Source organism: Stylophora pistillata, chromosome 11 (genome assembly GCF_964205215.1).
Source record: "Stylophora pistillata chromosome 11, jaStyPist1.2, whole genome shotgun sequence".
Taxonomy (NCBI): domain Eukaryota; kingdom Metazoa; phylum Cnidaria; class Anthozoa; order Scleractinia; family Pocilloporidae; genus Stylophora; species Stylophora pistillata.
Window position 1 is genome coordinate 9,322,086 of NC_142529.1, and position 17,186 is coordinate 9,339,271.

The 17,186-nt window shown below is 39.0% G+C and overlaps 1 protein-coding gene across 6 annotated transcripts; it reads left to right on the forward strand.

Moving 5' to 3' along the window:
- The first annotated feature begins 1,124 nt into the window (after nt 1-1,124).
- On the forward strand, nt 1,125-16,426 carry LOC111331518 (histone-binding protein N1/N2). 6 transcript variants are annotated; one of them, XM_022936638.2, is made up of 15 exons: nt 1,125-1,277; nt 1,382-1,480; nt 2,068-2,148; nt 2,514-2,551; nt 2,837-2,890; nt 4,010-4,096; nt 8,977-9,479; nt 9,680-9,750; nt 10,264-10,337; nt 10,496-10,586; nt 12,155-12,389; nt 12,786-12,827; nt 13,493-13,555; nt 15,311-15,355; nt 16,186-16,426. In XM_022936638.2, exons 1-15 carry the CDS (start codon nt 1,210-1,212, stop codon nt 16,342-16,344), a joined length of 1,710 nt encoding a protein of 569 aa, XP_022792373.1. In that variant the 5' UTR covers nt 1,125-1,209; the 3' UTR covers nt 16,345-16,426. The 6 variants fall into 6 exon arrangements, with proteins under 6 accessions (XP_022792373.1, XP_022792374.1, XP_022792375.1 ...); XM_022936639.2 differs by having other exon boundaries at nt 13,496-13,555; XM_022936640.2 differs by having other exon boundaries at nt 9,683-9,750.
- The last annotated feature ends 760 nt before the right edge of the window (nt 16,427-17,186 follow it).

Consider the following 17,186-nt stretch of genomic DNA (forward strand, 5'->3'; position numbering starts at 1 on the left):
TGCCCGGCATAAATATTTTGAAGAAGATATTACCCGACATAAACATCGTTTTAGCACTGAGTCATGATCCGGTTAAAGCCTGAATTGTAGTCGTTAACTCCGTAAGCAACACGTGCGTCGAAAGGAGACCGCACAAATGCGGAATCGCTTGTGAGGTAGATATCAATTCCGCCACACTGGATGTAAGTGAAGCGTTTTTTTTTTTCACAATAGAAAGTCATTGTCAAATTGGATTAGGGAACAAAATATTAGTACCCTGAGCGTAATAATAAGCGAAAAAATATTCCGCGGCGCTCAACGCAATGGGCTTGAGTTTTTCACACACTCCACGTTAGCTCTTGCGCTTGCATCGCTCCCGATTTAATACAACATCCAACATCTCAAATCCAATTCTCTTTTCCTGCAATACAGTTCTCGTAATTATAGCTCTGAGAATTTGGTTTTAAATCAAACAATATTCCCCTGTTAATACTTTTCTTTCATTTCATCGCCCTTCTTTTCGATCATGATGTATTGCTAATGAAAGGAGAGGCCGAGGTACTCTTTAGACAAAGGGACTGGCACTAGTGAGCAAGTGAGCATGATGACACGGACTTTATAGGAAAATACGAAGGAAAAAAAATAGTGTTTTTAAAATTTTGAAAAGCTTTTCCTCAAAAAAATTTCCTTAATAGGCCAAAATGCATTAGAATGCGTTTTAAAAATGCTTAAAATTTTCCAGTTGAGATTCTGCAAAACACTTCTTTGGCTGGTTCTTTGTGTCGCTGTCAAAGCTGGTGTTTTGGGTACCAAAAACACGGTGACAGTGCAGATAGAAGAGCACCGACTCTGAAATAAGGACGGGGGATAGTATTTCTTCGCAGAACATACGTATTTTTTAAAGGTCGGGCAATTTTATTTATTCTTAATTGTTCTATCGTGTCGGGAGTCATCTCACTTCTCAGATTTTCCGTCTCCACTCAAGACGTTTTAAGTTGCGAACCAGGGCCAAAGTTTTGGCGGAAAATCATTTAAAAGGCATTAATAAAGGGAGTAAGTTTCTTAAGTAACTGAGATGCTGCTTCGGTGGATGGAATGAAGAAATAAATTGATATAAAACCAAATGTATTTGACATTTTGCATTCATGGACTGGTTCTAAATAGATTCCCCCGTGGGTCACATGCCTCATGACGTCACATCGCGGGAATAAATAGCGCGAAATCTGCTGCATGATTCGATCGAAAGTTACAATCATGGCTACTTCCTCGCAAAGTACAGCTTCAGAATCTTCCTTCAGGTAATTTTGGTAACTTGGATTCGAAGCGATACTTTCCACTGTAGTTAGCCTTGTCTTCAGTAAACACTCTCTCCTAAATCATGTTTTCTTACGGTGTTTTTCAGTGATGAAGTCACAAAGTTGATGGGCAAAGGACGCCGTCATCTCGTTTGCAACGAAGTCGTGCAAGCTGTCAAATGCTTTGAGGAAGCAACTCAGAAGTTGTAAGTCTTCAATTTTTGTTTTTAACTTGTTCATGTCCTCTTAAATTGAAATACAGCAAGAGTGAACACTTATTTTGAGTGTTGACTGGCGGATTTACGGTGAAATCTGTTACATACTACAAGCCCTGTGAATTTCAATTTTCAAACGCAAGATTAACTGCGTTTTGACAAACGATTGAATCAAGTCTTACTTTCAATGTTAGTATTCATCAGCAGTTACTTAACGGATACTTTCAAGACTTGATTTCTTAGAACAAGGCTTTGAATCGTAAAAACTTCGCAATTCTGCACGTGGAGTTATCCATTGTGCATTTAAACTTCCATTGAAGTACACACAAAAATGTGTACAACTTCCACGCCGTTCCTAGCAAGAATTTTCAATCGCATGGGCAGCTGTGGCTGAACTTGACATGTGAGAAGCTTTTTATGGGAATATCATGGCACAAATGTTTTTTGAGCGTCTGTAGAAAACTTCCAACTTGTGAATAATTATAACTAACTTTAGATTCCTCATCAAGGTACAGACTGTAATTATTTTATAAAGCTTTATCACTTATTCTATTTTTAACACTTTTTAATCACAATAGAGATGGCAAATACGGCCCAGGTGCTGATGAATGTGGTGAAGCATACCTCTTCTTTGGAAAGTCCTTACTAGAACTGGCAAGGTAAATGTTATCATGACGATTGGGGTCCACTCCCTCCTTCCTCTCTAGTAACTGTAAGACTCCCCCCCCAAATGACAGTTTTGCTACTCAGTCACTTGCAACTAAAGATTCTGAACATTCTGGTGTAGTTGTAAATGCAATTTTCATAATGCACATTTTTGATGTGTTTTAGTTTAAACTTCCAGAATAAATGGCAATTCTGAGAAGTTAGTCTTTATTGATGTTGGAAACTTTTCAGAAGAAAAACATGTTCAAAGTAATAAATTTTGCTAGGTTTTACAAGTTCCCCTCTCTTCATGCAATATTTTGGAGAATAAATGTGGAGACTGGTAGTATTCATATACTTTAATGGATTACCTTTGCAGAGCAGAAAATGGTGTCCTCGGAAATGCACTGAAAGATGGTAAGCATGGTGTTCTGTTGAATTTGAATTTCACTATACTTCATGAATATAAAAAAGTAATGTAATTCTAACCACAGTAAAATGCATTAAAATATAGGGCAAGAGTACCATATAACCCCATTCATTAATTATGCATTCAGACTAGTAGACTTTGTTTTTAAAGTTTTGTCGTGAAAGACAAAGAAGTGGAATGCATAATTAATGTATGGGGTTATATGGTACTCTTTCCATATATATCACTTGAAACTTACATATTAGTTATGACTCCTTTAAATTATTCTATAGCTGAACCAAAAAGTGAAGAAAGCAGCGATGAAGAGGAGGAGAAGATGGGGGCAGGTGAATTAACTTTCCTTTTAAAAAGGCTGTATCGCTTTAAAGAGCTCTACAAACTTGTGTATATTTATACATACATATTTCATACGTACATTCATATATACATACATACATACACTTTATTTTTTCTCGAATTTAAGAGTAGCTTGTAAAAACTAATTTTTGTGCATTGTTCCACTCTTGATGTTTAATTTCCTTGAAGTGGTCCAATTTTCTTTTTACCAGAGCAGGGCTTTGGACTAGTATTGAGAGGTCTGGGTTTGAGACGTGGCCAGGTTATGGTGTTGTATGCCAAAACACTATAGCCGCACAGTCTCTCTCTCTCTCTCTCTCTCTCTCTTCTCTCTCTCTCTCTCTCTCTCTCTCTCTCTCTCTCTCTCTCTCTCTCTCCATCCGTAAATATAACTGAGTATTGACAAACTCTCAGAGAAACAAATGCCAGAGGGGGGGGGGGAGGTGACCTGTAATGGACAAGCATCCTATTCCAGGGGGGAGAAAGAGGGGGGCAAGTAATACTCCTAGTTCCTCTAGGTTTTCTTAGCCTCCATGCACGAACTATGGAACACAGTTGCACTGTTAGCTTTAACTTTTTTACATATGTATCCTTTCCTGTTTTTTATGTTAATATTGTAACTATAACTTGAGTGCTAAATAAAGTAAAGTTGAAGTTGACTCTATGCTGCAGAAGCTGACCAGGGGTAATCTCTGATATTATTACATGACTCAGGCAGTCAGAGGGCCAATAACTAAAGTCAACCAATCAAAATGCTCTATTGCCGGTCAATATTCTCTCAGTATTGGACCGGGCACTGTCCCGAATGGTCCCGAATGATACCGCACTTGTGTCGCCTTTCAACTTCAGTTGTATAATAAATCTCTTATTAACCAAGCTTGCTCGGGACTATACTGGAAGAATATCGGCCCTCGGTCTTTTTTGTACGGGCCTCGCTGCGCTCGGTCCGTACTGTCAAGACCTCAGGCCAATATTCTCCCAGTATGGCCCTTGCGCTTGGTTAATAAGATATTTGTATGGGCCACTTGGCCCAAGTGCAGCCTTAACTACTTTTACAACAGTTTTCTGTTTTTTTTTTTGTTTTGTTTTTTTTGTTTCATGCTTTTCAGTCGGACCAAAGATCAGTGAGATGAGTCCGAGTGCCAAAGAAAAGATCCGGGATGATGTACAAGATGCCATGGCTGACAAAGAAAATGGTAAATTGAACCACAGAAATGTTTCATAAGTTTTGCATGTTGAAAACATGATTTTGTATAACTATTATACAAGGACTCACCAGCATTTATTAATGGCAGTGGAAGAGAGTCCACAATTGAGTGCTTTGGTTTAACCCTTAATTAAACTCTCCTTGATACAACACAGATACAATTCAAACAAACAAGTGATGAGAATAAAAGAAAAAACCAATTAGGGGATTGCTGATCCAATACCAAATTCTCTAAATCAACATCATTAGAATTGTGTTGAATTCGAACCTTTAATAGGCCTTACTTCACTTAGAACCTAACTAAAGACTAAATACAAGATGGCGGTTACGATAATAAATAGCCATAAAGTGAAACCGCTGGTCATGCAAAATGCGGGCAGGGCACAGGGAGCCCAGCCTTAACAACAGAACGGCAATATTACAACATTCTCCCTCCCTTAAAACGTAGCTAACTAACAGGGGGAGGCAGTGTTCAATGTTCTAAGCTTATAGTCGGCAGTGTTCTACCATCCATACCGGGATGGTGGCTTAATCACACGAGTGGAGCGTCTTACAGCAGGTGGCGTGACCGAATCATAATTAACTGCTCCATCTTGGCACTCAGTTGGCAAATCTTTGCTTTCAGTTGGTTGTTGGTCCAAAGGTATCGGAGCAGGGCACTGTGGTTCATTAACAGTTGGCACGATGACTGGAGGGCTTTGTGCCGAGGCTTGTGGGCACGGTTCTAAATCTCTGATGGATACAGTTGACTCTCGACCATCCATGTATTTTACGCGTGCGTATGTAGGGTTTGCTTCTTTTAGTTCCACTTGGTCAACGATGGGATCATTCTTGCTTGTCCTCACATATCGACGAAGCAGCACTGGTCCAGCTGATTGTAGCCAGGTAGGCAGTGAGGTGCCATGTGACGAACGACGCTGGAAGTTGAAGAACCTCTCATGTGGAGTTGAGTTGGTAGCAGTGGAGAGGAGGGATCTTATTGAATGAAGTATGTCTGGGAGTATCATCTCCCATTTGCTGTCAGGCAGGTTTGCTGACATTAGGGACAAACGGACGGCCTTCCATATTATGCCGTTATAGCGTTCTACTTGGCCATTACCTATTGGGTGGTAAGGTGTTGTCCTGCTCGTAGCAATGCCTCGCCGTGATAGGTATTCTTTGAGTTCCTGGGACATAAAAGAGGGACCTCTGTCTGAGTGGATAAACCCTGGTGTTCCACAAAGAGTAAATATCTGGTCCAGGCACTTGATGACAGTTGATGAATTCATGTTTGGGCAGGAAAAAGCAAAAGGGAAGCGTGAATATTCGTCCACAACTGTCAGCATGTAGGGGTTATTAGTGGTTGTGGGTAATGGGCCCTTGAAGTCAATGCTCAGTCTCTCCATTGGTTGGGTAGCCTTAATGAGGACTCCTTGCTCTGGTCGATAAAATTGTGGTTTAAGCTCAGCACAGGCTCTACAGTTAGAGCACACCTTCTTGACATCCTCAGTAGAGTAAGGTAGGTTCTTTGACCTTACAAAGTGCAACATCCGTGTGACACCAGGATGGCATAGTGCAACATGAATTTCGCTGAGGCTCGTTGTCGGCATAGAAGCTGTGAATGCTCGGGTAAATGAGTCCGGAGCAACATTGTCCTTCCCAGGTCTGTACTCTACTGTATAACTAAAGGAGGCCAGCTCAAGTCTCCAGTCCTGAATCTTATTGTTCTTTACTTTGGTACGTTTCCGGTTGTCAAACATGAATGCTACTGACTGTTGATCTGTCTTTAGTGTAAAGTGTCTACCTGCAAGGAAATGGCGCCATTTTCGGACCGCCTCGATAATGGCCATGGCTTCTTTCTCCACAGCAGGATAGTGTAGTTCACTTCCTTGGAGTGTCCGGGACATGAACGCAACAGGTCGGCCACCTTGATTTAGTGTAGCTGACAGAGCGGTTTCTGATGCGTCGGTCTCCACTATGAAGGGCAGACTTTCATCAATTGAGTGAAGGGAAGCTTTCTCCAGCTCCTTTTTCAGTGTTGTGAATGCACTTAGGGCATTGCCATCAAGGGGAAATGTAGTTGCTTGCGACAAAGGCTGTATCTTTTCAGAAAAGTTTGGTACCCATTTTGCGTAATATGCAAACATCCCAACAACTCTTTTGAGAGATTGGAGGTTTTCTGGAGGAGGAAATTCTCTAAGGGGACGAAGTCTTTCTTGGTCTGGGGCGATGAGGCCATTGCCAACGCAGTAACCGAGTAGGTTGATGGACGTCTTAGACTCTACTGTCTTGCTCTCATTCAAAGTGAGCTGTCGTCGTTGTACAGCTTCTCTGAATTTCTTGACATTCTCATCATGCTCTCGCTGGTCATGCCCTGCAACAGTTATGTTATCCAGGTATGGGAATGTATCCTTCAAGCTTTCTTCCTCTACAAACTTGTCCATTGCTCTCTGGAAGACTGCAACGCCATTTGTGACCCCAAATGGAATGCGGCAGAACTGATAGAGTCTACCATTGGCCTCACACCCAGTATATTTCCGATCGGCATCTTTGATTGGCACCTGGTGATAAGCGCTTTTTAGATCAAAAGTTGAAAACACCTTATACAAAGCCAAATTGTTGACCATGTCGTCGATACGGGGCAGGGGATAAGCATCAAGTTCTGTGTACAGGTTAACAGTTTGTGAATAATCAATGCACAGGCGTTTCTTATGGCGCTGTAGGGGGTCTTTTGAGATGACAACTTGAGCCCTCCACAGAGAGGTGCTAGGTTCAATAATGCCTTCGGAGAGTAGGCGGTTAGTTTCTTGATGTATGAATTCTTGGTCCTCCTTGCTGAACCGAGGTGACTTGCGATTGGTTTGCATCCTGGAAGGAGATTTGCAAAAAGGGATGGTTCCTCAATCGAAGCTTTCGCGAAAGCACACACTGGTGTTGAGTTGGGAATTTTGAGTTCAGGTTTTTTACCTCCATACTCTATGACAACACTTTTATGCTTCCTTTGGAAATCCTGGCCGAGGATGATATCACTGCAGAGATCCTTTAGTACCCCCAGGTGCACAGATGGGTAGAATTGGTGGCCTATCTTGATATTTACATAACAGTGGCCTAGGACTTTCGTTGTCAGAGAGGTGAGAGCCATAGATAGGTCCTGATCAGACTGATGTAACTCAAGATCCATTTGCATAGCCACCTTTTCATTTATGTAGCTGTCTGAGCTCCCAGAGTCAACGAGAGCAGTCAGAGTGACATCACAGATAGTGGCCTTAAGGGATGCTTGCATGAGACTTTGTGGGCAAGCAGCGCTTATTGAGCAGAGAGATGGTGAGATTATTGAAGCCGTTGTTTTAGTCATTCTTGACTGGCATACTTTAGCATAGTGACCACTTTTACCACAGTTGTTACAGGTACAGTTACGTGCAGGGCAGTCTTTCCTATTATGAAGAGAGCCTCCGCAGAAATAGCATTTCCTTGAGGGCATGACAGCAGCAGTCATGTGATTATCGTTTGGTGTGGACATTCCAGCACTATTTTCGAGAGCCGAAATTAACGCCGCTGAACTGCCAGGTATTACACAAGCTTCGGAATTCTTCTGGGCTAAGTCCAACGTGCTAGCTTGGTCGAATGCAGACTTCAGATCAAGTTGTCTATTCTCCAGAAGTCGTTGTCGGATTAATGGAGATAGCAGCCCATTGATAAAAGAGTCACGAATCAGTTCTTCTCTGTATTGTTCGGCGGTCACGTTCTTTACATTGCAATCCTTACTTAACCTCCGAAGTTCCTGTAGAAACTCGGAGAGTGACTCCCCAGGGTTTTGACGTCTCGTTGCGAGGAGATGGCGAGCAAATATTTCATTTGGAGGTTTGACATACAATCGATTAAGGGCTTCAATGGATGATTCGTAGTCTGGGCAATCTTCGATGTACTCGAACACGTTATGTGACACATAATTTACAAGAGTGCGATGTTGGTCGGGAGCTCGTTCACCACATTCTCGAATGAAATTCGTAAATGTCTGGAGCCAATGCTTCCATTCTTTCGCTGCTGACGGCGAATTCGGATCCAAGTCGAGACGTTGTGGCTTTAGCAGGGTTTCCATGTTACTGATATGAGAACTAAGTGAAGTAAATTGTTGAATTCGAACCTTTAATAGGCCTTACTTCACTTAGAACCTAACTAAAGACTAAATACAAGATGGCGGTTACGATAATAAATAGCCATAAAGTGAAACCGCTGGTCATGCAAAATGCGGGCAGGGCACAGGGAGCCCAGCCTTAACAACAGAACAGCAATATTACAACAAATTGTATGTAAGCTAGCTAGGAGAGTTACTAATGAGACGGGATTCGTATGGGTCCTAGAAAACCTGGAAAGTCCTGGGATTTTATTTTGACATTTTCCAGGACTGGAAAGTCCTGGAAAAACACTACAAGTCCTGGAAAGTCCTGGAAATCAATAAAGTTTTCAGAAATCAATGCTGTAATAAATGTATGGAGACCATTAGGAGAATTGATTTTGAAATCCTGGGAATGAAAGGTTTTTAAGGTGAAATTTGGAGTCCTTGAAAAATCAATTTGAGTCTTGGACAAGTCCTTGAAATTTGTTCTGAAAAAAGGGGCAAACCCTGATGAGATCTAGGGGTAAATTAGGCCAAAAAGTGTGAATGAAAAAAATAATTGGGTCCATAACAGGAATGATGTGTTTAAACATAAGACTAAAACTTTAAATCAACATCTGAAGGATAAGTTATGCTCCAGTGTCTTACAAGCCAGGTGACCAGAAAGAAGAAAAATTATTAACCAAGAATTTGGTATAACACCAAATTCAAAGAACGTTCTAACATAGATATGTATGGTGTATTCACTGTTGTTGATGTTTGTAATTTTTAAGATGATGCTGAGGTGAAAGATAATGAAAAGGATGGTGCTGCAGTGGAAGAAAGTGAGATAGAAAAAGAAACAAAATCAGAGGAAGAAGCTAAAGAAGAAGAAGCAGGTGAAGGAAAGGAAGGAGGCAAAGATGAAGAAAAAGGAGCAGATAAGGATGAGAAAGAAGAGATGAAGGAGAGAACGGAAGAAAAAGAGAGCCAGGAAGCTAAAAAGGGGGAGGAAGAAAGCAAAAAGGGGGCTGAAGAAGCCAGGAAGGATGAAGGAGAAAAGAAGGAGGGTGTGGAAGAAGGCAAGGAGGGTGCTGAAGAAGGCAAGGAGGGTGCTGAAGAGGGCAAGGAGGGTGCAGAAGAAGGCAAGGAGGGTGCTGAAGAAGGCAAGGAGGGCGAGGAAGAAGATGAAGAAGGGGACGAAGAAGGGGATGAAGATGAAGATATGGAAGGTGTGGAAGAGGGAACTGAGGGAGAAGGGAAAGCCAATGGAAATCAGAAAGGAGAAGAACAAGAGGTATGGATTGGTGTTTTAATTGTTATTATATTTAGCTTGTGAACTTTTGTTGTTTAAAAAATCAATTTGTCCAGTAGAATAGACATAGGTGTCAGGATGTTTTTTTATTGATAGCCGATATGGGAGAAGTTACATGTTACTTACTTCGGAGAGTTATAAGGTCTAAGTGACTTTTGAGAGCTTTTTTTTTTTTCATCAAGGAGGAATTGGATGTCCCAACTATGCAGTCAGCTTGGGAATTCTTGGAATTGGCTCGTCTCATCTTTGTTAGGTTTGTATTCCAACTCCTTCGTATTTAAACAAAAAAGAATGCTGTATAGGTAACTCATTGTCAGATAAGAGTTCTTCCTCTCTCTTTTTCATTTAATTCCTTGAAACTGATTGGGAGAATTTGATGTGATATCAAGTGAAATCCTAGAAGTTAAGTTTTTTTGTCCTAAGTTTTTGCTTTTTTTTTTGTCTGTGTGGATAATGTTATTGAAATTGAAGAGAAGCCATCTGTTACCAACTTGCTGTGATGAACCCTTTACACCTAAGCATCAGGATTCATATTTATATATAAGTAAAACTGTTTCTAGTTTTAATAATTATTTACTTGAACTTCTTTCAAGAAGTATTATGTGGAACAGTGGTGTGATAACATAATTAACCAAGTCTCAAAAATATTTTTCCAACCATCAATAGCACATTTTGTTTTAATTATATTGACATATTGCGGAGGAGCTTGTTAATAACTGTCTTTGAAAATTGATTTCTCAGTAACAATAGTCTCTTTCACTTTAAGACAAGAAAACAAAGAAGCTCAGCTGAATTTGGCTGAAGTTCACCTTAAACTTGGAGAGATCCAACTAGAACAAGGTAAGGCCAATAGCTGTGATTCTTGGGCTTTAAAGAAGTGGTTTTCTCAAATGTTAATTTTCACAATGAAAACCTTGTGATAGTTTGGTTGCAAATGGTCTTGTTAAAGTGCTTTTTAAACAAGCAAATTTGTTTTTTTGTTTTTGTTTTTTGTTAAGAACAATTTGTAAATGCTGTAGAGGAATTCCAGTCATGTCTTGATCTTCAAACAAAACATTTAGAAGCTGATGACAGACTCATTGCGGAGACGTATCCTTTGATTTTCCAGACTTCCTTAAATGTGCAGTTTACTCTTACTAGTGCAGTAGCTAGTACTCCTTGTCTCTGCCCTTTTACATGAGCTCCTGATGAAAAAATCTCTAAAACCTACAGACATTGGTTTTTACTAGAGTTTTTTTGTATTTGTGATTGACCTTTTCATTCTCAAGATATTATCTAGTTTCTCATTTCCGTCTGCCATACAATTCTTATGAGGTTGGTGTGAGAAAATTTGGTATTGGATGAACTACGTATGATGCACGATCCTCGCAGTAGATAGCGCTATTTAAGCAATAGCGAAAATATATGAACTTCATATATTTCATTGTATCTGATTGAATGAACTATTAATCCTTTAATTAATATTTTTTTTCTATTCTTGTCACTTGTCTGCTAGATATGAATTTGTTCTTGTAAGGAGAAATTTTTTCTTCTCTTATGTTGAGGAAATTTGAACTCAAACTGTTATTACATCAGTTTTTGTGAGATAAACATGGACTTGAAAGCTTTAGTTTTATTTGAGTCTCATCTCGTTGTGCATTGTACCTTCTGGCATGTAGGGCAGCAACAAAACCTCTCCACTTCTGCCTGTCTTGGGCCAGTCTCTGGATTGAGTGCCATGTAAAGTCAAGGCTCTTCAGCTCACTCTCCACAGTGCATCGCCAAGTGTTCTTGGGGTGTTCCCTTTTCTGCTTTTCTTCTGGAGTCTGACGAAGAGCTGTTTTGGTTATTTCATCAGGTTCTTTCCTCAGTACATGACCAATCTATCTCCATGCATCTTCTTTTCATTAATATGTTCTCCGTGCTCTCCTAATGACATCTATCATATAGCTCTTCATTTGAGATTGTTCTAGGCCAAAAGATGTGGAGTATGCATTTTGGATTCTTGGTGTGAAAGCCTGACAGCTTCTGGAGATAGCTTCTTGTCATTCTCCACCGTTCAGAGCCTTACAAGAGAGCAGATAAGATACAGCTCTGATATATTTTAAGTTTGGTCTTGATGCTGTATTGCTGTAATCTCCATACATTACTCACTTAAAGTGGCTGCATGTTCAATACTGGCGGAAGAAAAGTACAATCAGGCCATTGGGACTCGGTCAAGGGTTACCATGACTGCTTAACTCTCCACACCCTATCATCAGAATGCATATTCTTTATACTGATCTCTGTATACATTTCCTAAAGCAAATTGGTTGTAGCTTTCACCTTTAATCCGCATGTATTGTTCCAAGATAAGGTACAAAAGAAAGGGAAATAACTATAATGATTGCATTACAATCATGATCACAATCACAATCACTGTCATGTTAAAGAACTGTTTTGCAAACCAAAACAGCTACATGAAGGTATAAAACTCTCTATGACCATGATCCTCTTGTTATACAATCTTCACCGAAGTAAAGTTTACGTTGGGCTGATTGGGCTGGGATGTGCTCTGCAGTAAAAATTAATGAATAACAAGGTCATATGATCATTGTGTCTATAATATTCTCTTTCCTCCAATGTTTAGCTGTTTAGTCTGGTAGAACAATTTTTTTCCCTTAACTGTGACCTCAAAGATCTTATAGCATGGGACTAGCTTACAGTTTACAACCAAATCACACCAAGGCACATGAATTCTTTAGCAAAGCATTGGAATGTTTAAAACTCAAAATATCCAAGCTAGAGGCACATGTCGCAGAGTGGGAGTCAAAGAGCAAAGGGAAAGGAAAAGCATCAGATAAAGATCCTTGTGTTGCGGATAGAAAAGAACTTGAGGAACTTGAGAATTTGTACCCTGAGATCAAAGCAAGAGTAAGTGACACAGGTTCATTTTAACCAGCTCTCCCCCTCCCAGATCTCATTAGTAATTCTCCTAACAGTCTGCTATACAATTCCTATGATGTTATGTGGGAGAATTTGGTATTGGATCAACTAACAGTTCCCTAATTGATATGTTTCATAAATCTCATCACTTGCCTGCTTGATTTTGTGTTGATACTTTAAGGAGAAATTCTATCTTGAAGAGAAAGCCCCTTGAGTTTGTGATCATTTGGTGTATTCTCATGACTTGAATGCAAGATAAAGGGATGATATGGTTGGGAGAAATTAAATGTGTTCCCTCCTAGGGGTAAAAGGGTTAATAGAGGGTTAATAACCCATATGTACTTGCAATCAACTGTGGTGATAATTTTTGTGCTGTTTTTTAAGGTGGATGATGCACATGAAATGATGAATTCAGCTCCAAAAGAGGTAATATTTTGTGTTTTGATGCTGTAGCCATGTGAAAAAGCTACATATTTGTACATCATGAGACAAATGATTTCATTTACGCATAATTATCTAATAAAACGACAACAAACAATGTTTTCTATAAGATATAATTTGGATCTATCAACAAAGTTGAAATGGTAAATTGGCCACTGTAACGATTAAAAAAGCTGATGTTTCGAGTGTTAGCCCTTCGTCGGAGCGAATAGAGGAATTGTGGGTTGTGTGTGCTTTTAAAGGCAGAAAATGGAGCTACGTTATTGGTGGGAACATGGCAACAAGAAAAACGCTTTCATTCCACTAATTTATTCGTGTTTTTCTCGTTGCCATATTCCCACCAATAACGTAGCTCCATTTTCTGCCTTTAAAAGCACACACAACCCACAATTCCTCTATTCACTCCAACAAAGGGCTAACGCTCGAAACATCAGCTCTTGTAATCATTACGGTGGCCAATTTACCATTTCAACTTTGTTGATATATCCAAATTATTTTGTTACCCCCACCGACGCAGCCCCAAACAGTTTCTTTAGAAACTATCAGCCTTTTTTCTATAAGATGATTGTAGAGTTTTGAACTCTTTGAATTGTATGTCAAAATTAATACATTTATGTACTGTTTTGTTTTGTTTTGTGTTGGTAATAAAGCAGGAGTCAGTAACAACAGAGGGCTTTGGAACAAGCAGCACAGAAGGTGTTCCTACAAACACGGTGAGGAAGAAATGGAATATTGAGATCAATTTGCATATATTAAAGTTTCCTTTCATAGTCTAGCATTTTTTTAAAATGTCACATTTTCTTTTTCTTGTCTTGAGAATTATTTTGGTTCCATCAGGAAATTGATCAAGTTATCATTACTATCATGGCAAAACTATAAGCAAAGATTCTTCTAATCTGTGTGGTAACCATTTCTAGAACTCCCACTTTCTCTCTAAAAACATCTGTTTTGTTTAGGTCCAAATGACAGCACCTTATTTTAAGGTGGCTGAACACAGTTTTTGATACCTTTTGATTCTTTCACCATTTTCTCTAAAACCCTTGATCTCTCAGTCGCCAAAACTGGCAGCAAGCAAGTTAACAACACAAACTTTGTTTTTGCGATAGTTAAGCTGACGTATGTGCCATTGCCATGGCAACATGAAGAGATATAAATAGGCAATTAAAATCGGTTTTGTTTCTTTGTAGAAAAACTAGTCATTTGATTTTCTTTATAATTTGCATGCAGTGAGCTTGTAACGATACTCACAAGTTAACGCCATTTTGCTGACAATTTAACAGAGAGATCTTTGGTTATCCCTTGTTGAAGGTTCAATTGATTTTCTAGAATTTCCGTTGTTTAAAATCAATTTTTTCAATACTCCAGTCACTTATTTCCTAAAGTATTTTTGTGCCAAATTTCGTGAAATTCGAATGAGTGGTTCTCAAGAAATAGGCATAAATTATTTCTGAGAAAGCAATTTTCCATTCAATTGCAATTTTTTTACTCACTACGCATGTGCTGCTTTTAACTGGTTTCTTTCGGTAATGATGAAAAAGCTGAGAATTGCTTGGTTCTTTGCACCATTAGCTTTTCTAACATATCTTTGTAATAAAAGATTAAAGCCCTCTATACACTGTGCCAACTATAGAGAAAAATAGCACTGATAGTGTGGGTATGTGTTGAGTAAATGAAATGACTGCTCTGTTGACGGCATGTTTGTTTTTTGCAATCCTTGTGTGCGCGCTGAATTGCATCGGAAAAAAATTGTGTTCAGCCACCTTAAATGTTAACCAAATTTCTGGCTTGCTGGGTATATAAATGTCTTGAATGCATGTGAGGTTGACTTAATTAAAACCAAATTTATTTATAAAGAAAGAACTATTTTGTTAGGTAATTGATATCACAAACAAACTGTTTGCAAACTGCATTGTGCACATTACAAATTTGAGGCTACTGACACTTGCTCACTGTCTAATAACATTTAAAGGGTAACTGACGGCTAAAAAGTCATTTTTTTGGAATACTTACAGAAAAGTGCTTTGCAAAGTAACACTACCATCTAAATACCTCAGGTAACACATTCAAACATACACAAGGTACTTTGAATGCTTCTTTGTGCCTTTTTTCGCTTGAAAAACTGTCCAAAATGCGGCTTCGTAAGTCATATGCCATAAATATTTCGAATTTGATCATGTGACCTGATACATCACACATGTGTACAGTAAGCAAAGTAAACATGACAGATAATAGTTCACAAGTGAGAGCAGTTTGTTTTATTTGAATGCAAATTCTGTCTAGTAGACTAACCTTACTGTTGAAGTAGCAAAGAATAGAATTGGTCCAACCCTTTCACAGCTGTCAAACTTCATTTGCTTTCACTTGCGTCAGTGTTAATTATGAGAAAGTTGAACAGCTTGAAAAAAGAAATCAATATTGAGAAGTGAGCGGGCTGCTAGTTTTCCAATCATGTTTTTGATTTTCCACAGATACCAGTTAAACAAACTGCCACTCTTATACCAGTGCGCAGAAAGGTAAGCTCTTTAAAATGACACTGCTCTTAATTAATTGTCATGAGTGAGAGACAAGATTGCCAGTTTGGGACATGTTGATGTGCCGCTCAGGCCAATATGTGCAAGCTAGGTTCCCCATTTCATCACAACTTTTCTTTTAAGGGCCACCTATAGACCTTCAAAAGTAACAGCCTGTGATTTCATGACCTGTCCCTTGGAGTGTGCCAGGTACTACCATTTTATCTGTGGTAACAGAAGCCTGGTGAGAGATTTCACCCATGCCAAAGAAAAAAAAATATATTTACCATCAATTTACTCTTAACACCATAAAATCAGTATACATATTTCCCACACTGTTCTCTTAAGATTTCCTATGGTAATATAACAAGAATTTGTTTAACAATTAAGAGCTTCTTTAGTCAGTGATCCTTTACTTTATTCTCATGACCTAATATGTGATTCAGTGCTGGTGTGGCATGGAGAAATTAGATGTTAGTCACTTGTAGGGTTTCAAAGGGTTGAGGCTTTCTAAAACATTGACCAAAATATTTTTTAATTTGGTATACAAGATGTCTATTTGTCTGTGATTTGATCAGCTGTCCCCGATAGTTTCCTGAGAACAATAGCTTAGAGAGTTGTCCCATGCCAAAGAAAACAAGACTTAGTTATTCATCCTCAATCTACAGTTAAAATCGCAAGACCAAGATTTCTTTTGAAACCTAGTATGCAAAATTGTTGGAAAATGAACTAGGGTAAACCAAATTCAATTTTAGTCGGGTCAGTGCATGTGTGGTGACCTAGTATTTGTTTTTGGTTTCAACTATATATTCTTGTGTGTTTTACTCTTCTAGAGAAAGCCTGAGGGGGAGAGTAGTAGTTCTGTGGGGCAGGACACAGAGGTACCAGTGAAAAAAGCTCGGCAAGAAGAGGAGCAGCCAAAACCAGCTCCTGCTGTCACAGAAAATGGACACGATCCTAATGGAAACGGGAATGCCACTGAACAAAAGTGAAATGTAATTAATATATTTGTGTAAATAAAGAAACCAGTTTGTTTACTCTAATAAGATGAATAAACATTTTTGCACCACCTTATTATGTGACTACTTTTGTCACTACTGAGGCATGAAAGCAATTGCATTTCCTGGTTTGAAGTAATCAAGACTCTTTTACAAGAGTAAGGGCAGTGATTTCATTCAGTCTGGTAGGGTTTCCATCTTTATATCAAGAGAAAACCAAGAAGGAAAGGACACATATTAGAGGAAAGTTGCATTTTTCAATGCATTAAATAGGGTTTGCATTTCACTGGTTACATTTCGATCCACGACTGCAAAAAATTCTCCCGTTGGGGTTGTTACCTGAAGCTCTCCAGATTCTGACTTGACTACTGACCAAAACATTCCTTTCCTCCCTGTTTTCATACCTTGCATCTTAAAATTTACTAACATTTCTAGACCTGTCATAGTGAAGAAATGGTGACCAAAGCCTAAAACATTACCTTGCACGACATTAATCTGCATTTGAAAAAGAAAAAGGAACCAATTTCTAGTTTCTCTGAACAGTAATGCTATTGTATCATTTATGCACAGCTGAAAATGGTAAACTGGTATCTGTGCAACAGATTAATATTAGAGTTTCATTAAGATCTTGAGAATAAAGGAAATGATCACCTACATAAGGTTTGATTGATAATAAATTCTCCTTGTCAGTACCAAAGGAAATAGAAAAGAGTATGGAGAATATAACGCTGTCACTTGGATGTAGAGGGTAAAAAAGTTTTGATCCAAATAGTTCAAAGACTTACATGTGATAGAACTCGCCACTCTAAATTTCAACCACATCATTAATGTCAACC